The sequence below is a fragment of the Rhinocladiella mackenziei genome (assembly GCF_000835555.1).
Source record: "Rhinocladiella mackenziei CBS 650.93 unplaced genomic scaffold supercont1.4, whole genome shotgun sequence".
Taxonomy (NCBI): Eukaryota; Fungi; Ascomycota; class Eurotiomycetes; order Chaetothyriales; family Herpotrichiellaceae; genus Rhinocladiella; species Rhinocladiella mackenziei.
The window spans coordinates 2,328,214-2,351,382 of record NW_013550601.1 but is presented as its reverse complement, the minus strand read 5'-3'; the positions used below and the strand labels follow the sequence as shown (position 1 = coordinate 2,351,382).

Sequence of the window (23,169 nt, the reverse complement as noted above, 5' to 3'; positions counted from 1 at the left end):
TTCTTGATGGTTCTCAATGAATGCTCTGTGATGTTTTGTAGCCTCAGAAATATGGGACAGTAGGAAAAGTGAAACGCTTTCACTTTGTTACGATGGCTTGACCTTGAAAGAGCTCGATGGGAAATGGGTAGACGTTAAACGAAACACGAAAGAAGCTAGTATGAATGTAGGTATATCTCTAACAAGGGAAACTATCCTTGCGCAATTGGTGCAGTGGTCGAGTCCGTGTTGACATCCGTCATTCCGCTAACTTCAACAGGATTGGAGATATATGCAGGGAGATGTACCTTTGGTCGCGAAGCTCGCCCAATTGTTAAGATCGTTTCTGTAACATTGGTCTCATTCATCCTGTGTGTATTCTGACCGTTGCCGCCATTTTGATCCGTATCTGAGAAGCAGCACTGGAATCGGCGCGAGACAAAGACTAGCACTAGATAAAGCGGTAAATGCCCAGCCATACCCAAGCCCCTTAACTAAAGGTTCCACCGTCAGCGGCAAGAACGTGCCCATCAGACATCGTGTGACGATGATGGCGGTCATGGCAGAGGCAGAGTAGAGTTTGAATGTGTCCACGATATAGGCCAACAGAGGTAAGAAGCCGAGTATAAATGTCGACCCTAGCAAGCCCAGCGATATGAGAAGCAACCACAGGGGAAGACGTGCTTGAGCAATCCAGCCGTACGCTGCAACGACAAGAGGGACTCCGAAGCCTCCAACGATGACCAAGGGGAGTCGGTACTCTGGTTGTCCAATGCCCTTCGGAGAAGAGTCACGAAGATTGACGTAGATCCTGTCCAGAGTGAGATTGCAAAGCACAAGGCCAGCTGCAGAACCAATACCTGCAGGCATATTAGCACAAAATGACTGACCCAAGAGACATGCGCCTAACTCACTGAAGGTGATAAAAACAGATCCCGTCAAGGCTGGTGACAAGCCATATAGATCTTGCAAGATATCAGGCAGCGTGGTAGACATGATGTAGAAATAGCTGAAGAGTAGGGAGCTGAAAAGTGACATGGCCTGCAGCACGTCCGAACCCAAAAACACGACGGCCGGCCGCATGATAGATCTCCAAAATTTATTTGAGCTTTTTTCATCATCAACGTTGGGACCATCATCACTCTCCTCGGTATCAAAAACGGTCCGCAGGGCAGGGTTGCCAGTCTCCTTCCTCAATCTGGCAGCTCTTCTGCTCAGAATGGTCACTTTATACGTCTCGCGAAAGCAGATGAGGAATATCACTTCGCATGTACAGGCCAAGATAACAGCCATCCAAAGCACCTGTCGCCAGCCCAGGCTCTGAGCAATGCCACCGGCGATTGCCGGTCCCACAGCACCCCCGACCAGAGGTGCAATCATGATAAGACTCATGGCCGAGCCTCTTTGTTCAGAGATGAACATATCGCCCACAATGGCCGGGTTCAACACATTCGACGCCACCGCGAGGCCTGTCAGAGCTCTTGCGGCAATGAAAAGAGGAGTGTTCTGGCACAATGCCGCCAGGACGGTCGCGGCGACGAAGAGAACATTGGCCACGTTGTAGACAGAGGAGCGGCCAAAGATCTCTGACAAGGGCGCGATGAAAAGCGGTCCGGCGGCTTCACCCAGTTCCCAGATTGTAACGAGGAGAACGCTGGCGGATTTCCGAGAGTGTCCTTCGCTCAAATCGTATACTATGGCGCTAGCTATGGGAACAACGGAAATACAGGTGAATGTTCTGAGGTAGCCGTTAGTAGATAACCAGGCTGGGATATATGGGAGTGTGTTATACGTACACCGTGAAGGACATGAAGGCGAGCAAGGCGACGATTCCCCATTTGTAAGCCTTAGGCCAGTTTCGAGGATTCTCCGAGTCGTCATTGGGATCGAAGTCGACAATGTCCTCATCCACGGCTTTGTCTGATCCCTCGACGTCTGCATCTCGAAGCAATGGTTGAGTCTCGTCCGTCGCACTGTTCATCTTCCACAGCCACCGACTCTCTCACTGCTGCATGTGTCGGAGTTCACCGACGTGAGAACAAACAAGTCGTGAAGGTTTGTTTTCGAAAGCTTTCACGTCCGTTGTTGATGCAACGCGTTAATGAATATATGGACAGAATGTCCACTGCGAGCCGGAACAAGAAACCACCCGGTCCAACAGCTGAAATATATAGCAGCCTTATTTCGAAGGACTTTGAAGAGACATAAGAAGGGATTTGTAAGAAAGTACGACATTTGAAACCGCGCGTATATTGTAACCCTCTTTTTCTCTAGTCCTGATAAGGAACTCGCAAGAAGTCGCATCGGCCGTGGAGTCAAGTGGAGCCAATCAGTCCTTCCGATTAGCTAAATCGGCGTCTTATCGTCTGGCGATCCAAGTGCCCAAACTTGCCTCGGATGGGGGTCAGCCTGATGCCGCTCCATGCCACTCACCGCCCCTTATTGTTCAGATTCTACATATCTAATGATGCATATGATTGATTATCTTGTTCACGATGGCACGAACCTTTAACCCTTTATACAGGGAGGATCTCCGTGACACGTCGACCTAGCAGATACAGAAGTTAGGCAACAACATGATGAGAGGGCCAAAGCTTAGCTAGGGATATTTTATCCGTGGCTTTACATTAACGTCTTTATTGCAACCGACTCCAGTCTTCCCTTTGCATAAACACGCCTCCAGATGGGCTTTCAACCCTCGCCAGAAGGCAGCAGAGCCCAGGTGAAGATGTACCGAAGGGACATTATATACACCGAGAGAAATGTCGACAGAATCCGTCCAAAGGTCTATTTGTTCAGGTGGCAGATGCAATAGCAACACGCCCAGCTCACATCACGGGAACGGTGGAGACATGCTAGGAATCCTAACTCGTCGAGCGACCTTTCTATCTCAAGTTCAGAGGACAGGCTGAAGATCCGTCGAAACAGGCCGAGGCTTGATGTCATATCGCACCGCAACTTTTACCATCCAGGTAACCATCTGGCTGCTTTGTAGTGGTCCTACCAGACATAGCTGTTTTCTAGTATTGGTACTAATACTATTATTAACCCCCCACCCCCAACAAAAAAAAAAACCCCCTCGATTCAGTATTTCAATATGCGAGAGGTTGAATCGTAATAGTTTCAGTATTCGCCAAAGCCTAAGGATAACCCGCACTGGTCTGCGTACATATATCGCCACGACTCACCAAGCCCCTGTCGTTGATGATAGAAGAGTCATAGTTCCTTCTTCATCCCTCCAGAAAGCTCCCGCCAGTGTAGCGCAGCTGACGATATAAATGCCCCTAAATCTCCTCCGTCCCACGTCACTGTGTCGACATGTACAAGACAAACAAGGATAAACAAACTCACAAGACTGCAGGCTGAAATCACATATAAACACTTGAGTCGCAAGGTTTGTCTCCGTCTCCGGTCGTCCTTATCCATCTCTACCGAGATATCCTGTTGAGTGCAAAAGTAGACAAGCATCAGAGTAATCGAAATGGTGATCCACGCTAATAAGCTCCGGCTGAGCTTGAAAAGATCCGCTTCAGTGGCTGCAGAAAGGCGAAATATTTGCATGCAGCCGAAGGAGAGCACTATGGACAGACTGCAAAGTCGAACCAAGACGGCGAAAGGGGAATAATGTTGAAGCCATCGGGACATCAGCGAGGATGCAAACATATGTGCTAGATAAGCAGCTGCGCCGGCCTGAATTGTTTAATTAGCTTAAGTTGAGATCCTCCAGAACATGGCTGCACTGAAACTCAAGCTTTGGTTAACCATCAATGTGCGAGTTCGACTGCAGCGGGAAGAAAAGGAAGGGTGCCCTACCCACAAAAAGCTCAACCCAATCTGCGCAACCGCTATGCGCTGGAAAATTGGATCATGAACCAACTCAGTGCCAAAGCTGTGTAAATGGCCGTCATTGTGCTGTCCTACGCCGTATACAAGGTTGTAGATACTGAAACAAGTCTGGCAAGCCCACCATGCTGCCGAAATGGTTGAGAGGGCACGGCAGAGCAAGAGGGGGACATGCCACTGAGGCTGGACGCCCAGAACCACAGCTACTCGCGGATATCGGGCGCTCCTCGCCACACTCGCCTTTCTAATATTGGCATTCCCAAGGCCTTGCTGGGACGGTGGCGTGGGGGATGGTATTGAAACATCGTTTGGACTGAAGCTGTAAGATGGCACGGGGTCTGGGTTCGCCAGCGGGAAGGTTGCTGCAGCTATGGCGGCTGCATCACCCTTGTCCAGAAATCTCAAGGCAGTATGGTTCCGGGGATGGGTCAGATGGGTTTCCTGAAACTTTTTGGGGGGCGAAGGGGACGACCACCGTAACAAGGAGACGAGGTTGAAAGGTAGAAGTGGAGGTTGAGGTTGAGGATGAAGTCAAAGCAAGGCTGTTGATCTTGTCTCGGCGTGTCTCACGTGACACAGGTCTTTTGACCCCCATTCCTTACTTTGTGTGACTGTTCTTAATTTTTCTCTTCATTAGCATCACCACTTTGGGACCACAATCCCAAAAGTTGCTTTCGTAAGCAAACTCCTGTACCGGGCGGGCTTAAATCAAGTGAGGTTGTTGTTGACGGGATTTCCGCCGCAATTGGATTGGACCAATCGACTGACACTAGACTATGCTGTCCCCCCTCACAACTTGGAGACAGGGGCATGGCAATGCAGCAATTCCGCCCCTCCACGAAGCAAGCTTGACCAGGACCATCTATCGCGCTATGGCACCACGCTTAAAGAGCGGTTCCTCGCAGTTCTTTCAGCATCAAATCTCTCTCTACAGCAAGCAGCGTCAGCGTGAACGAGTTTTTCCTGCGAGTTTGACAACGGGACACGGAAACCATGCCTGTCACGCAATTCACCGTTCCTGAGCGATACAAATATCAGACTGGATTCTTGGCCAACTTGGAGTAAGATCGAAGAATGTCAATGTTTGGTCGATGAATGAATAACCGAGAATATCAATAGGACTGAAGCCATACCAAACGCACTTCCAATTGGACAAAATTCCCCCCAAAAATGCCCATATGGCTTGTACGCTGAAAAAATCTCGGGGACTTCATTCACAGCCCCACGGTGGGAGAATCAGCAAACTTGGGTCTACAGAATCATTCCATCGGCAGCTCATGCGGACTTCAAGCCCGAGACTTCTGGTGGCCGATTCGAAGCCAAATTCAACCACATCCCCAATCAATTGCGCTGGGATCCATTTGATCTGGCCGGTGACGAAGTTGACTGGATAGGCGGATTGAATATGGTGGCAGGAGCCGGTGATGTGTCACTCAAACAAGGGGTGGCATACTACATCTACGCCGTGAACAAGTCTATGCCGAGCAAGACCGCGTTCTATAGCGCTGATGGAGACATGCTCATCGTCCCGCAAACGGGCGCCATGGATATTCAGACCGAGATGGGTCGGCTCCTGGTCCGACCCAATGAGATCTGTGTCATCCCTCGCGGCATCAGATATCGAGTCGACTTGGTAGATGAGGACTCACCGCTGCGGGGGTATATACTCGAACTTTATCAAGGCCATTTTCAGCTTCCGGAGCTCGGTCCCATTGGTTCGAATTGTTTAGCCAACGCACGCGACTTTCAGATTCCTGTGGCATCCTTCGAGCACGACACGAATTCTCAATGGAAGGTCTACAACAAGTTCTGCGGACAGCTCTTCTCCGCCAAACAGAGCCACACGCCTTTTGATGTTGTGGCATGGGAAGGCCGCTACTATCCTTACAAGTACGACTTGGGTCGGTTCAATACCATCGGAACCATATCATATGATCATCCAGATCCGTCACTCAACACGGTGCTCACGGCTACAACCGGTGCTCATCCTGGAACAGCGATCGCCGATTTCGTTATTTTCCCTCCCAGATGGCTAGTTGCCGAAGACACCTTCCGGCCACCCTCGTACCATCGGAATGTCATGTCGGAATTTATGGGGTTGATTAGCGGATCTTACATTGCAAAAGGAGGCGGCACTGGAGGTTTTCAGGCTGCCGGCGCAAGCCTCCACAACTGTATGAGCTCGCATGGCCCTGATACGGCAGCATTCGAGAGGGCTAGCAACGAAGAGCTGAAGCCGGTTAAGGTTGGTGTAGGAAGCATGGCATTCATGTTCGAGAGTTGCTACATGGTTGGCGTCACAGATTGGGGCCTGACAAAATGTCAGAAGCTTCAAGCAAATTATAGCGATGAGAGTTGGGTCGGCTTGAAAGATTTGTTTCGACCACCCGACTCATCATCCCTGGTGGTTAATGGATCGAACAAGTAACATGCTTAACTGGATAGGTAGTAGTTACATTTGTTGGAATCATATCGTCGAAGGGCGGATGGAGCTCTGCGACCATAAGAGTAGATCCTGACCGCGCCGTTTGATTTTCTAGCTGGCAACGGTTCTAGCGCTCGTCCACTTTATTTCTTGGTACATCAAAACCTCACTAGAATGAATTCATGTTAGGGCTGCTCCTGGACGAGTCAAGGCCTTGGATCACGTGATTGGCTGACGCTACGGAGTTATCTACCGCGGTACCACTTTCATCATCCTTGATGACTTCTATACCATTCGGCCATCCTACCATACGTCAACGAAACTAAGCCCAAGGAAAAACTTTCTAGCCAAAGTGTTCCAATCATGATCGCGTCGCGGCAGCGGAAGCGACCTCGAGCATTGCAGGCGTGCCAGTTCTGTCGCACGCGGAAAAATCGCTGCGATGAGCGGCAGCCATGTTCCTTCTGCGTGGGTATGTTACAGTGGCGCCGAGGTTGAACTTGACATCATCTGCTGACTTGAATTGAAGCGCACGGCATGGAATGCACATATGCGAGACCACAGCCAGTTGAGGAATCGAGGTGACCACCAGACATTCATCCATTGGACTGGCCATTGGCTCACAGTTCGCGCATACAGAACAATAGAGGCCTTGGAGAGGAAAATAGCGGAATTGACAGCAAAGCTCAGAAGAGCCGAAAATTCTCATCCAAAGTCGGATTCGAATAATTTGACCGAGGACTCCGTGCGTTCCATTGCAGAATACCGCCCGCCTCATCATATGACGAGCTCTACTGCCGACGAGTCGTCGCAGCAGGATTTAGAGGCCCCTGCTCATGCAGATACCAGCAGCTCTGGCGTGGGAATGCTGACAGATTACGGTGATGCATCGATACCCGACACCACCGATCTTAATGTACACACCCAAGGCTGGGAATACTACGGTCCTTCCTCACCCATCGCCTTTCTCCGAAGAATTCCCAATTTGTCTGGCGAACGAGGAGACTACTATTCTGAGCAGACGACGCGAACATCATTCGCTTCCTTCCTTCACAACACCTCTTTCCCCCCCGACTCGCCCACAAACTCGGCGGCCCATCCGAGCGGTAGATCTGTTGGTCGCGAAAGACTCTATTTTCGAGTTTCGAGGAGATTTATTGACGCTTATTTTGACAATCTTCATCATATCCAGCCCGTTTTGGACCAAGATGATTTTATGGCACGCTGCGAAGATATATGGTTCTCTGATAAAGTGACATTTCCCTGCCCTTTTCTGGCTTTGTATTATAGTGTCTTGTCTCTGGGCGCGGTCCTTGCGCACCCGAAAACCGGGAAATTCGGTGGCCTGGAGAATTTGGAATGGAGCCGAAAATTGTTCAAGGAAGCTTGCGAGGTTTTATCAGGCCTTGGAAACCATACGAACTTGGACATGGTTCAGTGTTATTACATGATGGTAATGTTTTTCCCGTAGAATACTCTTCCATTGCTGATCTAGTTCTCAGGCGAAGGTCGCGCAACATGAGCTCAACCCCCACGGTGCGCCACATACCAAGTATCCCGACGTTCAAAAGTCCTCCCACTAATGAAAATAGTCACATATTTGTACGTGGGTCAGGCGGTCAGAATTGCACTGGCAATAGGATTAAATCGTGAGCCGTCCACCGCTATGGATGCGGTCAGGAGGGATTCGAAGCAATCATGGCAAACCTGGTGGTGTGTACTCCGAGACTTGTGGCACCGCGTCGCACTAACTGTCGTTCAGGTCGTTATATTGTCTCGACATGTGAGCTGCCTTTCGATAAGACCTTTCGCAAAACACAGTCTAATAACACCCTAGTCAGACAAGTTTCGCGCTGGGACGACCAGACGGGCTTGGTCTCGACGTTTTCCATACATGCCTTTTCCCCGGTTCGCAAAAGGTAACACCGCAGGATATTGGAATGCCGGAAGACCGGGGTCTGCAAATTCTTCCCGTCATGGTCTCGTTCTCGCGTATCATGCGACACGTAGCGTCTGATCTTTACGCAACTCAAGACCCAGTCGCGGTGAAATGCGGGAAGATTGCCATCCTTGAACACGAACTGGATGTTTGGTTAGAAAGCTTACCACCGCAGCTCTCAAAGACCAACGGTGTCACCCCTCAAGCGCTCAAATCAACTTGGACCATCACCTTTGAAGAAAAGCAAAGAATTGTTGTTCAACTCCGTTGGTCTAACTTGGCTTGACTACCATGGCTTGAACTAATCTCATCGCCAGGCTATCACAACCTTCGAATGGTGATTCACAGCTCAGTCACTGGAGGATTTTCCACGCAGGATCAAGATGTTAGAACAAGGGTGCAGAATCATTGGCAAATTTGCATCAGCTCAGCCATGGCAACGATCAGCTTAGTTCATGAGACGTTCGCCAAGTATAACTTTTTCCAGACATGGTACGCGCGCGCCTGAGAGACAAAGTATCCTGCGTTGATGTTTTTATGCAGGTCCTATAATACGACGTATGTCCTCTATGCCGTAACCATCTTGCTCATAGGTGTTTTCCATCCCCTCAGTCTTGCTGATTCAGATACTATTTTTGGGTGTGTGAATCGAGCAATCACCGTGCTTGATGCGGTGGAAGAGACCGTTGTGACGAGAAAAGCCATCGCAATTATCAAGCAGACTTTGGAGAGAGCAAAGGCGCATCGCCGTAGAAGCTTGCAAGATATGAGAAGTGACGACGATCGGAATGATGAACATTCGGCGGGCACCAGCACAAGGTATCCAGCAACAATGGATGGTGAGAGCAATGCGACCGTCCCTGGATTTGCCAGCGGTCATAGGACTGCTACAGCAGTCCCCATACCAGGAATCCTCCCATTCGGACAGCAAATGTCCGCAGAGAGGTTGGGCACTAGTGACCTGTTTGCCACGTTCGTGCCAGAAGGCTCTGAATTCGAAGCATCTTCTTTTTGGACAGAATGGGCTCAGACTCTTGGAGAAGTGCCCGATATGGGTTATGGATGGCCATAAAATGGATATCTGGCTCTGTCAGACTTGATCCAATGGACGTGGAAAAACAGCCTCGGCCAAGGCTTTCGAATTTTGGGCCTATGCATCCATCTCGAATGACTAGTCGACTTGACGCCATCTTGAGATATCCACTATTCATGTCCCAAAACGTCATTCAAGTGACGAACAATGGGAGTTAAGGCATAATTCTTTGGGTCTTTTTGCCTCGGAGCCTCGTGATGAAAGAGGGCCAAGGACAATCCGAGTCATGAGAAATTCCTGATCCAATCTAATCGGTGAAAAGAAGTCGCAACTAATTTCTTAATCCCCGAAGCGGAATGTCTATGAATCTGCCTCCAAGATCCTTAGGTGGCCGACCGGAGAATCCGCTGATGTGGGTATGCCCAGAGTGAGCTGAAGCCCACCACCACAGTCATGAACACCGGATTTCCACAATCTTTGCTGGAGAGCAGCTGAATGCTGGAATATGTATGGCTCTGATTCTCTGGGAAGGACTCCATCCTAGAGAATAAAAGTCTCTTGAAAGATCCTTCTCTCAAGTCTCTGTTGGCCTATCTTTCAACGGCCAAGATGGCAGCATCTAGCTGGATCACAGTGCCCCAAGGATGTCCATTTACTTTAGCCAATATCCCATTCGGCATCATCACGACGTTGCAAAACAATTCCAGGCGTCCCGCAATTGCCATTGGAGACTTCGCACTTGATCTTAGCACATTCGCTGCACAAAGAGGCTTCGACGGTCTTTCAGCGGTCAACAAGGACAATATTGTCGTTTTCTTCCAACCAACGCTCAATGACTTTGCCGCGCTTGGTCGACCTTTTCATCGGCAGGTTCGAGCATACCTCCAGGAGCTCCTGTCTGAAAACACAAAGCTACCAGAGGTCCTCAGAGACAATGATGAACTACGAGAAAAAGCCTTTATATCCATGAAGGATATTGAAATGCACCTGCCCATGGAAGTTCGAGGCTACACGGACTTCTTTGCCGGCAAGAACCACGCCTTCAATTGTGGATGCATCTTTCGAGATCCAAAGAATGCGCTTCAGCCGAACTATCTGCACCTTCCGGTCGGCTATTCATCTCGTGCCTCTTCCGTTGTGGTGTCAGGAACGCCCATTCGGCGACCACTGGGTCAATATCTCGAAAAGCAGGAACTTAAAGTTCCCGTCCTTGGGCCTTGCCGCCGTCTGGATATCGAATTGGAATTGGGAGCGTTTCTGTGCAGGTCCAATCCTATGGGCGAGCCCATTGACGTCGATGAAGCTGAAGACTATATCTTCGGCCTCGTCTTACTGAATGACTGGTCCGCCAGAGACATACAGCAATGGGAAGCGGTTCCCCTTGGACCGTTCAACGCAAAGAACTTTGGTACATCAGTGAGTGCCTGGGTCGTCTTGACGGACGCGTTGTCCCCTTTCCGAACACCGGGAATGGCAAACGAGACGACGCTTTTGCCGCATCTACGCCAGTCCAGGACAGACAACGTGTTTGATATCAACTTGGAAGTCGAATTGACTCGTAAGAAATCTAAAAGTCTCACTTCGTTGCTGCGGACGTACTGACTTCATGTTCAAAATAGCTGCCAGTGGTGAACCAGCAATTCTCAGTCGAACAAACGGCAAAAATTTGATCTTCTCATACGCGCAAATGCTCGCTCACCACACAATAGGTGGATGCCCAATGGAGGTTGGCGATTTGATAGGATCAGGGACCATAAGCGGAGCACAGCCCGGAACTTTGGGGTCGTTGCTAGAGGCAAGCAACGGTGGAAAGCAATCCTTCGCATTGTCGAATTCCCTGCATAGAACATTCTTGGAGGATGGAGACACGGTCACCATTCGAGGATGGTGTGGTAGCGACCCGACGACGATGATAGGCTTTGGAGAATGTAGTGGTCGAATCGAGCCTTCGCCGAAGACAAGGTGGCTTCATTCATAGACAGAGAGAAAACTTTTGCCGTTCAAAGGTATCTGTTACCGTTCTTTCCCCGGCCAACTGTATTCGATTCTGACCGTGCCCCCCCAAGGTGTCCGTTTAGCGTTTCATCCTATCAAGTAGCCCCGGGTACGACCGTTGTCCGTTTTGAATTTTAACGCCGACAAAGTAGGACTTTGTGGAAGAGGGTGTGTCTCTTTTCTTTGTATGGACCTGCCTATTACCCAGTTCTCTGCAAGGACGAGGAGAGCCTTCTCTCTGTCCTCGAAATCCTCACTCACGTCCTCGCAACAATGGATTTGGAATTCCCCACAAATGGACAATGCACGTCGTCCGACAGATAACACGTCCAATCTCGCCTCCTACCAATGCTCCCGGCGGAGATTCCGCAGGCTTTTCCACCGGCCATGCCGTCGACTGATTTTGATGGTTTTTGTTGCGTAATTGAGGCGCGGAAAATGTTCCATGCCAGCAGTGTAACACCGTGGCTTTGGCTCAGGATGTTTCCTTTTGCCCGTATGAGCATTCGAAGGTCATGTGTCTGTTGTGGCGGATGAACACCTGCCCCGGCCGTCCATATAGCTAGGTGAGTACGCCTCGATTGCGCCAGAGAAGGTGACAACTTTCGAGAATTCCTGTACCGAAACAATGTCGCTCATCTCAGGGAAACACGACGTCAACGTTATCAGCTCAGAAGCCTTGTATCATGTCGGCGTTGCCTTGAAACAGGCAACGACAGTGAATCTGTGTGGGCTCTTGTTGCTCCTCATTGTTGCTGCCGTTGTCATTGTCGATCGCACTGATATTCCGCACATCAAGTCCCTTCCTTGTATTCCAGGGATTCCGTTGTTTGGCAGCTTGTTTCAACTGGGGAAGTGTCATCCTGTAAAATATCAAGAGCTATCTCGAAAGTATGGGCCTGTGTACCAGGTCAGATTGGGCAACAAAGTAAGGCGCACAGCCAAATTCCCCTGGTAAAGAAGAGAGATGAGGCCGTGAAATTAAAGATTAACATTGAACAGAGATTTGTCGTGGCAAATACCTTTGACTCAATAAGGAAACTTTGGGTTCAAAACCAGTCAGCTTTAACCTCTCGACCTACGCTGCATACCTTCCACAATGTCCTCTCCAGCTCGCAAGGCTTCACGATCGGGACATCGCCATGGGACGAATCCTGCAAACGAAGGCGGAAGGCTGCAGCTTCGGCAGTCAATCGGACGGCGTTGAATTCATACAACCCGTACATTGATCTCGAGTCATCTGCCAGCATCAAAGAACTGGCGAGCATTGCATCGAAGGATGGACATCGGGTTGACGTGGACCCATATCCTTTTTTTCAACGCCTGGCACTCAACATGAGTCTTACAATTTGCTATGGATTCCGCCTCAATACCAAGGTCGACGATCACCTGCTGAAGGAAATTATCGAAGTGGAACGTGGAATCAGTACGATTAGGAGCACCAGCAACAATTGGCAAGATTTCATTCCGTTCATGAAATGGATCTCGACGAGGACTCAGACGGCGAGCGACCTTAAAGACAGACGCGACGTGTACATGGAGTCATTGCTGCAGAGACTGAAGCAAAAGATGGCAGCGGGGACAGACCGACCATGTATTTTGGGAAATCTGTTGAAGGATCCCGAATACAAGCTGAATCGTGCTGAGGTGAAATCGCTCTGCATTAGCATGGTCGCTGGTGGTCTGGACACCACTCCTGCCTGTCTTCTGCTAGGTATTGCCTCGTTGTCATCGCCAGAGGGTCAGAAAATCCAAGAGAAGCTCTATCAGGAAATCGTCCAACACTATCCCGACGGTGGCGCGTGGAACCAATGTCTCAAGGAGGAAAAGTTGACTTACATGACCGCCTTCTGTAAGGAGGTTCTTCGTTTCTGGACCGTCATGCCTACAAGCCTGCCGAGAGTCAACACCAAAGAGATTATCTGGGAAGATGCAGTCATACCAGCTGGAACAACTTTTCTCATGGTAAGCCGATCCTGTTTAGAGGCACAATGAGTCCTTTCAAGATGAAAACAAGAGCTGACTGGTCTCAGAATGCATATGCTGCCAACTTCGACGCCACCCACTTTGACTCGCCGATGAACTTCTCTCCTGAACGATACTTAGATCTTCCCGAAGGATCGGGAACGGATCATTATGCGTATGGAGCCGGCTCTCGCATGTGCGTCGGCTCACACCTTGCGAATAAGGAGCTGTATATCGTCTTCACACGACTGGTTAGCGCCTTCATGATCATACCGCCGGTAGATCCAACAGATCAACCGATTCTGAGTGGGCCTATGGATTGCAACAAGAACCCCACAGGTCTGTCTGTCGAACCAATGCCGTTCAAATTGGGCCTGAAGATCCGCGACGAGTATCAACTCGATCAGTGGCTCCAGGAGAGCTACGTGGCGACGTCGCATTTGGAAGAATAGGACGCTTTATCCGTAACCAAGAATGGCCACCCCCGGGGCGGGGGCTTTAAACAAGGGATACAAGCCGGATCCAATATGCCAAGACCCGGTCACGTGATGAAGGAAAACAGGGGCCAGAGGTGAAGTGAACCTGAGACATACAGACTACATGCCACTCGCCAGCTGGCTGAGTGCCGGACGCCGTTTGTTTTGTAGCTGTCAACGTTGTCTTTGTGTCTGTGAGTTATCTACAACAAGTAGTTGCTGTTCTTGTTTCACGGTTGACGGTCCCTCGTGCTCCCGCTATCTTCCTATTCCAGCCCGATCAGCGCCCTTGTTGCGCAACCTATGCTTGAAAAGAGACCTCTCATGAACACTAAAGAGAAGGATCAGGATCAGGCTTCTTGCTGTTCATCATGACAAGAAACCGTGTGTGCCCCAGGTGTAATATGGGTTTCTCCCATATCTGACCCATGCACTCAAAAACATCCTAGAGAGAGTTCAAACCCTTCCACCAGGCGGCCTCGTCGCTGCTGCCGTGCCTAGCACTCAGCCGGCTCCAGTTCCCAAATGACCTTGCTGCCTCAGTTCTTGTGGTATCTGAACCTCACCCTCCTCCCATCTTCCTTCCTCCCTGGCGAACACTCCTTTCTGGCGGCTTCTGATGAAACCGGGATTCGCTGTGACCTCTACTATGAGGTTCGAAATCTATTGAACGCTCAATATCCCGGTGCGTCCACCGAAGTCAACCTAACCTACAAGGCAATCTTACTCCTCTACCGGAGTCCCATCATGATCTGACCCCCGCTCGGAGTGCTGAAACAGAACGACATCATCGTCCTCCTCATGTCTTTTATCTCTGGAATCGCGCTCAAGAAAGTCTGGCGTCGATTAACCTGGGAACTAGAAACTGTCGGTCCAGATCCAACTTGACCAATTCTTCCAATATCTCATGTCGATCCCTGACCTTCCCAAGCTCGAACCAGACACTCTTCGGAGGTATCCTCGGTGAAAGCTGCAAGGATCTCTGAGGACGCGTCCTCCGACGAGCCACCAAATCAATCGACGCTACGACTTCATCTCGTCTTGTCTTCACTCATGGGAATGTGAGACTTGAGAACATTCTCGTTAATCTCTCTGGAGTGGGTCAATGTGTCGTTTCAGGCATTGTCGACTAGGAGTACTCTAGCTACTATCCGGACTATTACGAATCTACGAGGATCACTAATAATCTGGCGGCGACAGACAAGGACTCGGATTGGTACAACTTTATCTCCGAGTGTATATCGCCCTACAGATATCTTGTCCAATATTTGCAGGGCCATTGTGGGGACACTAACCTGAAGAAGAATCCAAGAAAAATGAAAACAAGACGAATTTGGGTAATGGAGGATATGGCTTTCCGGGCCGTCATTACGTATAAGAGTCGTCATGAGACTGTCTGATTCGAATTTGACTGTTTTGCTTCTGCAAGACACTCAACTTCGAGGTCGAGGGTTGAGGTTGAGGCCTTCGTCAGCAAGATTCTCTTTTTGCACAAGAGCGGCAGATTGTGGACATGGGTGGGGTTTGTGTAACGTTTGGTTTGCCGTATGTTGCGAAAAACTTCTTTCCACTGGATCATGGTTCAAGACGCAGCACAGTTTGCTTTGTTGGCGATGTTAATGGCTTTGTCAATGCGGGACCAAAAAGAGAGCAATAGATGTCCGTGGCATTTATCTGGAACCAGGCCAAATGATGTGAACACGATTACGAGGCACGATTGTTTGATTTCGTTTCGTTCAGAATGACTACCTTTTGGTAAACACTATTCAATCATATCTGAAATACAAGCAGTGTTTTATTTTCCCGTTTTCGAATTACTCCCCTTTGGCTTTTTGTCATTCCATCACGATAAGAGTCATTACATTCCATATCCTAACCAGCAATGAGAGACTTCCCCAAAAGACAGGGTCCCCTGGGAGTCATTAAAGTAGCGGAATCAAAGGTGTAACACGAAAGCTAATCATAAGCAAAACGTATCAAGCCCTGAAATGTAGCTGCAAGCACCCATTCCAGTGGATGATATGCAATTAATCCTCTTCGAGTTCTTGCATGTTGGCTGGTCTTGGATTGTTGCAGTGGCCTCGTTTTGTTGATCCAAGAGTTGCGATAGTATTTTGTTGATTTGGTGGCCGACTGCGGTAATATAAAAGACATCAGATCCATAGAACGAGGTGCCGAAATAGGGAATTGCGATCAGGCCGATAACAGACGTGGCATAAGGAAGGTTTTCTGTGACGAGGTGAGCATACAGAATCTCGACGGTCGCATCGACTTACCATATCATGTCATACCTCTCATCGACGAGAGGCCTGGGAAAAAAAAAAAAAAAAAAAATTCAGATGTGGTTTGGACTAAGAGGAGCCGGAGGCCTTCTTTCTTGGAGTCGAGAGCCTCATTAAAGTAATGGGAGAATCGGTTCCCCAGAGTTAATGATGGGTGAATGTTCCATTGTCGTCCTCGGAGATGTACAGCCATCACTCTCTCAAGGTTCTTCGATTGAATGTGCATCATTCGTGCTTTGTGGAGGATTGTGGGCTGAGCGCATTGGGCCCATGATACCGTGCATGTGGTGTTGATAAAGTCGCCTCTCGGCGGCCCTGACTTGTCGAAGGAGGCTGGGAATAATGTGGGACACCACTGCGTCGACTGAAAGTGCTGATCTGCCACGTAGGAAAGCGTCAAAGCCGGCCAACAAGTCGTCCGATAGTCTCCCGTGGTGGCGACAACCAGTTATTCTTGCCCTTTTGTACGAGGTCCGGGATTCCCGTTTGCATTTTCTGGTCCAGCCTTGGAGTGCTTGACCAACGGGTGCGGAAGCTGATCAATTTGTGACAGAATTCTTGAGGCGAAATAGGAATTGTATATCTTCATCAATTGCGATTGTCACTCGGTTGTACCTCCTGATGAGCGATCTGGTATCGATACCCCGCGACGTGAGCCACATGTTCAGGGAATCCTCATCTTCCCCATGCAGATCAGGGTCCCCGTTGGGGTATGTCTCTTCTTGGAGAGGAAGGGATGAAAAGAGGCGAAACGGGAGAGGGAAATGGAGGACGATAATCGAGTAGTACTACCAATGGCGGTAACACACGAAGTGCCATTCACTCAAGAGCTGCTAGCAGAGTACCTTAGACGAAGCAAAAGTTAGAATCAGCTGCAGCCTCGTTCGGACTGGCCAATGGATGTCGCCCATTTTCTCGTATAGCTGCCTCTCATTCCGGATTGCGTTCTCGACTCTGTCGATGGCTTCCCCCGGGTGACCTAGCTGCATGTCGGGCACAACTAAAAAGCTCACTTGACGCTCTGACCCCCTCCCTTTCTGGGGGGAGTTGATTATTGCTGGGATCGTTGAGAGAATTGCGTTGATGGCTCTCGTTTCAGGCTGGAGCACCAGCCAATAATAAGGACACGATCAGACCAGGGATCCTGATCATCCGAAAGTCTCGGGTCGCGAGTTGTATCGTATGGGTGACCAATAATAGACTTGTTATTTCTCGAATAGGAAGCTGGTCATCCTCAGGCTTTCCTGCGAATGAATTTGTCAATGGACTCCTCTTATCGCAGGATGCCCCCGGCTCCAGGGGGTAGATCGATAGCCTCCTGGCCCGAAGAAGGAAAGTCGAGCCTCCAAAATCAGGCGTTGAGCGGCGAAGCCGCTAGTCAATGGTGTGGGTGGTAACAAAGAGCTTTAAGGGAACTCTTTCCATGGAAGCTTCAGCAAGGACAATCGGTTTCATGCCAAAGGACACGTGACCGAAAGTGGTTGAAGATGTTGCATAACGAAGTAGAGCTGAGGAAGGTTGTCTGTTGTTCCCAATGTGTTGTGCACTTCTAGCCAGAGCAGCTGTGCTGAAGAGCATCCCCATCCTCGTATTTACAAGGGTCGAGTTGCAATTGGGCGCTGGACAAGCATTGCCAGTCTCATCCATTAGTTAAATCAGACATCTATGGAACTTTTCAAACGGCTCGTTGAATTTGAGCAGTTCAGTCAAAAGAACCTGAAGACGTCCGTCCTCAAAGTTACATTGCCGCAGAGGCTCCTCTCCTTATACCAGCCACTCACCAGCCACAGGCATTTGCCACAACTTCTGTCGTCCACGTGATTAATCTTGGCTCATTGCAAATCGAATTTCCAAGTTTTGCCCCTGGGACTTGGAAAAGTGGAACTTCGCCTTTGGGAGCGGTTTTGCAAACTGCGACCTTAACGTTTTGCACGGAATATCCCTTTCAACCCCTTAGAATAGTAACTTCCCTACATCGCTTCAATACCATCGCGACGATTTTGTGCTCAAGATGTCGTGGCGCAATCAGGGCATCACAGGTTCCAACAACATTCCTCTTGGAACGCGTCGTCGGTTCGGAGGCGAAAGCAGTGGTGATTCGCAAAATGGCTCTGCTGTGAACTCCCCATCGTATGGAGATTCTGGCAAGCGTGGGCGAAGTCCAACCAGAGGTATTTTACTCACCGGCCTGTCACTGCGCAACACTGACAATATCTCAGCTGAACCTGCGGCCGACGGCGTCAAGAGACGTAGGAAGCGTAATCGTTGGGGTGAGGTCGGCGAGAACAAAGCTGCTGGCCTCATGGGCCTTCCTACCTTGATTCAGGCAAATATGACAGCGGAACAACTCGACGCATATACTCTCCACTTGCGCATTGAAGAAATCAGCCAGAAGCTACGGATCAATGATGTGGTCCCAGCAGAAGCCGACAGGTGAGTGTCTGCATATTCCATTCGAGCCTCCGTGCGAAGACTGACAAATAACCAGGTCGCCATCACCCGCTCCTCAATATGACAATCTCGGTCGCCGTGTAAACACTCGAGAATTCCGCTATCGCAAGCGGCTTGAAGATGAGCGGCACAAACTGATAGACAAAGCCATGAAAACGATCCCTAACTATCATCCGCCTTCTGACTACAGACGACCTACCAAGACACAGGAAAAGGTTTACGTGCCGGTCAACGATTATCCCGAGATCAATTTTAGTATGCTAACTAACCCTCTAACTCTGTTACAAGCCCGCCCTCATCTTTTGCCTTTCCTTCCCACGTGCTATCGCCTGCTCCTCCAGGCTGTGACGGTAGACGTGGCATCCTGCACTAACACTAACTCCCCCTTTTCTCTTCCCCTGAGCATTTCTTCGTTTCTATGAATCAGAGACTAACACTTAGCTTCTTTTCCGTAAAGTTGGTCTACTTATTGGACCTCGTGGCAACACGCTGAAGAAAATGGAAACCGAATCTGGAGCCAAAATTGCCATTCGAGGCAAAGGCTCTGTCAAAGAAGGCAAGGGACGATCAGACGCAGCTCATACTAGCAACCAGGAAGAAGATTTACACTGTCTTATTATGGCGGACACGGAAGACAAAGTCAATAAAGCCAAGGCATTAATTCATAATGTCATCGAAACTGCTGCTTCCATCCCCGAGGGACAAAACGAACTCAAAAGGAATCAACTTCGAGAACTCGCGGCCCTCAATGGAACACTCCGTGACGACGAAAATCAAGCGTGCCAAAACTGTAAGTCGGCCCATCATTCTGATGAGCGCTTTATTGACAATATCAGGTGGTCAAATTGGGCATCGCAAGTACGACTGCCCGGAAACTAGAAATTTCACTGCCAATATCATCTGTCGGATCTGTGGCAATGCTGGTCATATGGCGAGAGACTGCAATGAGCGACAGCGAGGGTCCGACATGCGTAACAATCCTCCTGGAGGGTTTAGTGGGCCTCAACGACGCCTTGGTCCGTCTGACGCCGTCGACCGCGAGATGGAGGTATGTTTCTGGACCCATGTATAGGTTTGAATCACGACTAACATGTCCTAGAATCTCATGCAAGAACTTTCCGGCCGTCCCTCTGGAAACGGTCCGGCAGGACGTATTGAGGCCGCCCCGGGTGGTTATGACCAAGCCGACTCGTACGGTGGTGGTCGTGACACTGGCAGCGCGGATCCGAGACCATGGGCACGTCCCGCCACCGGTGCTCCGGCTCCATGGCAGCGAGACCGACAGGAACGAGGTTACGAGAACCGAGAGAGCGGCTCATCACTTCCCCCATGGGCACTCCACCGTGCTGCTGACAATCATGGAGGAGGATATGGATCTGCACCTGGCCATGAAGCTCCTCCGTGGCAGCAACAGCAGCCTCCCGCACAGAGTTACGCCTACGGTGGATACCCTGGCTATGATCCGCAGACAGCCTATGGTGTTCCTCCTCCTCCTCCGCAAGCTCCTCCTGGTCTCAGCGCTTTCCTCCAACAATATGCAGCGGCGGCGGCGGTGACGGCGAGTGGTGCACCACCACCGCCAGACACGCAGGCCCCTCCACCACCACCAGACGTTCAACCTCCACCTCCTCCTGGCATGGATGACCACATTCCGCCCCCACCACCTTCCGCATAAAGCACTTCACATTGAAGAAATTTTGACAGGCAAGGCACGAACACCGTTGGATCGGGACACGGTCCTGCGAACAAACATGAACCACCAAAGCTTCCCAGAATGCCTTTTCTACATTTTCAGCTGCTCACGGTGAGCATCTTGTAATTGACTGGAATAGCGACCATTGTAGCATAGGATCTTTTCGTCCCACCATCATAAGTCATCAATGTTTTCGTTTGCATTTCACCTTTCCCCTGGCGCCACCCGCAGACTGGCAGAGAAGGGTGATTCGAGTACTTTCTAGTTGGTGACCAATCACAGCGCCGGAAATGGACACTCGTTCTTGGCATTGGAGATTCATTTGAAAAGGACTTGTAGCCGCATCTTTTCGTCTTCCATTTCCTCATCTTCGGTTCACTTCATTAAAGACGTTTTTCTCGCCGTTCCATCCATTGCCTCCTTTCCCTCTTTCCAATTCCACCCTCGAGAATTCTCGCCAACATGCCTCGTTCACGTGGAGGTGCCCCTGCCCGGTCTGTACCGTCGAGACCGGCAGCTCCCGCACCAACTCCTCGGCCTGTCGCGCCACAGCAACAACAGCGACCGATGTCGACTGCACCCACTCAACAGGCTCATCCACCTGCGCAAGTTTCCCAAGGCCCAGGATTGTTTGGTCAGATGGCCAGCACCGCTGCGTAAGCTACCCGAACCAGGACAGTGCATAGAGGCAAAGAAAGTGACATACTAACCTTGTGCTTATCCAGTGGTGTTGCTGTCGGATCGTCCATCGGCCATGCTATCGGTGGCTTGTTCAGTGGAGGATCTTCCTCTGTGCCAGTTGAACAGCAACAACAACCCAATGCCCTCTACAATAACCAATCCTCTTCGGCGGCCGAAGCATCGGGACCTTGTGCCACCGACATCAAGAACTTCACCGACTGCATGAACCAGAACCAGGGTAACATGACAATCTGTGGATGGTACATGGAGCAGCTGAAGGCTTGCCAACAGGCAGCCCGACAGTACTAAACATTTCACATGGTTGCTTGGCAGAAAAGCATCGAAAAGACCCCAAGCTGGGGAAAAGAATCATATCATTATCAATTGTAAATAGTCAAGAGAATTGCAGGTTGATAGATCCCAGATTGGTCGCTTTGTACTCCAACAGGTCACCTGCATTGGCATTGCGCCGAGGATTGTGCATTTAGATACTTTGGAAGGAGATTCCAAATCACAATATCAAAACGCGTCTCTCTACTCAGCGGATTTCTGGCTTTTGATATCCATGAATTTTGAGTGTTCAATTGTCCTTCAAGGGTTTGACAAAGGTTTCATGGGCATCTTGGGTGAAGTGGGGTGTTTGGGAAGAACTCACCTGTGCTAATGGAGACAGATGTGTCGCAGGAATGCAACTCCCCCCTCAATACCTCCTCGCGAACATTCCTGAGAAGACCTCTATTTCACATAGTCAAGTGCCGAGAAAGATTGTACAAGAGAGATAGCTTCGCCCAGCATTGTTGTCGAAACATTCCTATCGAGTCAAGATCGAAACAAAATCCCATAACCTAAGAAAGGGCGAGCCCTAAGGCGTCCAAAATGCCATCGTGCATTCCAATTTCGCATGGGCTCGGCTTCAACCAGCGGCCTTTGGGATAAACCCCGGTACTCAGCATGGTGACCTGGTGGACGGTGAGTTGTAGAGAGTCCCACTACAGAAGGACAATACCAAAGTTATCGGTCAGCGACTAGGTTGTGTGGAGCGTGGACAAACTCTTCGTCTGTGTCGGATTTCGAATGCTTTTACGGTATCTTGCTGCCCTGAACCGACCGTTCCAGGGTTGGGGCATCACGTCGAAGGTAATCACCACCTGTCTGGGCGTCAGACAGCCTCGGAAGCGAATCCTGAGCCGGGGGGAAGGTAAGGCCAAACGTTCACCGATGAAGTGGCACCAACAAAGATGCGGCTCTCGAAGCATGCACCATGAGCAGGATTTGAAGCTGCGGTCTTTTTGTGTTCTAGTTGGTTCGTCTGCCATTGCTGACCATAAAGGGCCAACGACCCTGTAATATGCAGAGCTGGTATGAGGGGCAGAAGGATGATTACTGATCGAGTCCGGTCGTTGAACGATGAACGAACACGAGGATCTCCACTGCGACTTCTGGCCTAACTTGACAGCATTGTTACAGTATCTCCGAGTCGGGAAAAGCATGAGTAATGGTGGAATGGCATTGACCTTTCTCGTGTCAGCCATTCCCAGAGGAGGGTTTTTGATTGCTCTGGTTGGTTGATTGTTGTCTCACGGTCTGCCACTTATGGGTTGAAATTCGATTGGGGGCTGATCATACCTGGATTTGATAAGGGTGAATGGACGGACGAAACGAGGTAAGCGAGCGGTTACGTTGATGTATTGGCCCCGTCAGCGCGAATGCTCAAATTGTTTCAGAAGAGTGACAAAATAGGTGATAATCCTGCCTGGCTTGCCTGGGGGTTGACTCCTCGTGTTTGTGTCCGAGTCCTTACTCAAGATTAAAAGCAGCGATCACTACCTACCAAAATCGAAATGATAGCTGATCGCGTAAGCAGGAATCATGTCTCCAAGGCACTACAGGTTGTGAATCCAAGGATATGATACGCTGTCGTTGTCTTGTTTGTAGGGCTGGGGATCCGGGCCATTGCGTGCGTATTGGCGGAACTAAATCCGCTAGATGTTTGGCGCCTTCTATTCCTCCGAAGGGGAAATGCTCGTTCACCTGTTTCATCCGCCAATCCATCGCCATGAGTCAGACCGATCTCACACGTACGAGAGACTCGAACAAATGAGGCGATCCAATCCTCAGAGTGGTAGTAGGAGTATTCTGAATTCGGATATCATCGTGACTCTCGAACACAGCCATTGTGGCCGCCTCGAGCGTTGGTTCAACAAAGCGTGAAAATTGGATCCTGAAGCATTTGTCAATGCAGATTTTCAGCCACCAAGCTACAAATCTGATTAAGAGCCCTGACTGAGGCCACGAGCCAGAAGAGGCAAGAGTTACAACATTTATCACCACATGGTAGCCCAGGATGCAAGGCGTTAACAGGGGAAATTGGTCTAAAAATAAGCATAGCCTCCTTGGCAGATCGCAA

General features: G+C 49.9%; 7 protein-coding genes across 7 annotated transcripts; 6 read left to right on the top strand and 1 right to left on the bottom strand.

Moving 5' to 3' along the window:
- Window positions 1-339: 339 nt before the first annotated feature.
- Window positions 340-1,960, bottom strand: Z518_05996 (uncharacterized protein; the record flags this gene model as incomplete). Its single annotated transcript, XM_013416806.1, has 3 exons — window positions 340-839; window positions 894-1,717; window positions 1,776-1,960. 3 exons carry the CDS (start codon window positions 1,958-1,960, stop codon window positions 340-342), a joined length of 1,509 nt encoding a protein of 502 aa, XP_013272260.1.
- A 2,855-nt stretch (window positions 1,961-4,815) lies between these two features.
- Window positions 4,816-6,250, top strand: Z518_05995 (homogentisate 1,2-dioxygenase; the record flags this gene model as incomplete). Its single annotated transcript, XM_013416805.1, has 2 exons — window positions 4,816-4,883; window positions 4,942-6,250. The coding sequence occupies 2 exons, from the start codon at window positions 4,816-4,818 to the stop codon at window positions 6,248-6,250; spliced, it is 1,377 nt and encodes a 458-aa protein (XP_013272259.1).
- Window positions 6,251-6,689: 439 nt separating this feature from the next.
- Window positions 6,690-9,258, top strand: Z518_05994 (uncharacterized protein; the record flags this gene model as incomplete). Its single annotated transcript, XM_013416804.1, has 7 exons — window positions 6,690-6,719; window positions 6,777-7,700; window positions 7,750-7,783; window positions 7,840-7,978; window positions 8,085-8,452; window positions 8,504-8,678; window positions 8,730-9,258. The coding sequence occupies 7 exons, from the start codon at window positions 6,690-6,692 to the stop codon at window positions 9,256-9,258; spliced, it is 2,199 nt and encodes a 732-aa protein (XP_013272258.1).
- A 570-nt stretch (window positions 9,259-9,828) lies between these two features.
- Window positions 9,829-11,197, top strand: Z518_05993 (fumarylacetoacetase; the record flags this gene model as incomplete). Its single annotated transcript, XM_013416803.1, has 2 exons — window positions 9,829-10,777; window positions 10,839-11,197. The coding sequence occupies 2 exons, from the start codon at window positions 9,829-9,831 to the stop codon at window positions 11,195-11,197; spliced, it is 1,308 nt and encodes a 435-aa protein (XP_013272257.1).
- A 645-nt stretch (window positions 11,198-11,842) lies between these two features.
- Window positions 11,843-13,631, top strand: Z518_05992 (uncharacterized protein; the record flags this gene model as incomplete). Its single annotated transcript, XM_013416802.1, has 3 exons — window positions 11,843-12,142; window positions 12,217-13,179; window positions 13,248-13,631. 3 exons carry the CDS (start codon window positions 11,843-11,845, stop codon window positions 13,629-13,631), a joined length of 1,647 nt encoding a protein of 548 aa, XP_013272256.1.
- Window positions 13,632-17,948: 4,317 nt separating this feature from the next.
- On the top strand, window positions 17,949-20,063 carry Z518_05991 (branchpoint-bridging protein; the record flags this gene model as incomplete). Its single annotated transcript, XM_013416801.1, has 6 exons — window positions 17,949-18,108; window positions 18,157-18,370; window positions 18,426-18,643; window positions 18,846-19,178; window positions 19,225-19,436; window positions 19,488-20,063. 6 exons carry the CDS (start codon window positions 17,949-17,951, stop codon window positions 20,061-20,063), a joined length of 1,713 nt encoding a protein of 570 aa, XP_013272255.1.
- A 480-nt stretch (window positions 20,064-20,543) lies between these two features.
- On the top strand, window positions 20,544-21,071 carry Z518_05990 (uncharacterized protein; the record flags this gene model as incomplete). Its single annotated transcript, XM_013416800.1, has 2 exons — window positions 20,544-20,737; window positions 20,807-21,071. The coding sequence occupies 2 exons, from the start codon at window positions 20,544-20,546 to the stop codon at window positions 21,069-21,071; spliced, it is 459 nt and encodes a 152-aa protein (XP_013272254.1).
- Window positions 21,072-23,169: the final 2,098 nt, after the last annotated feature.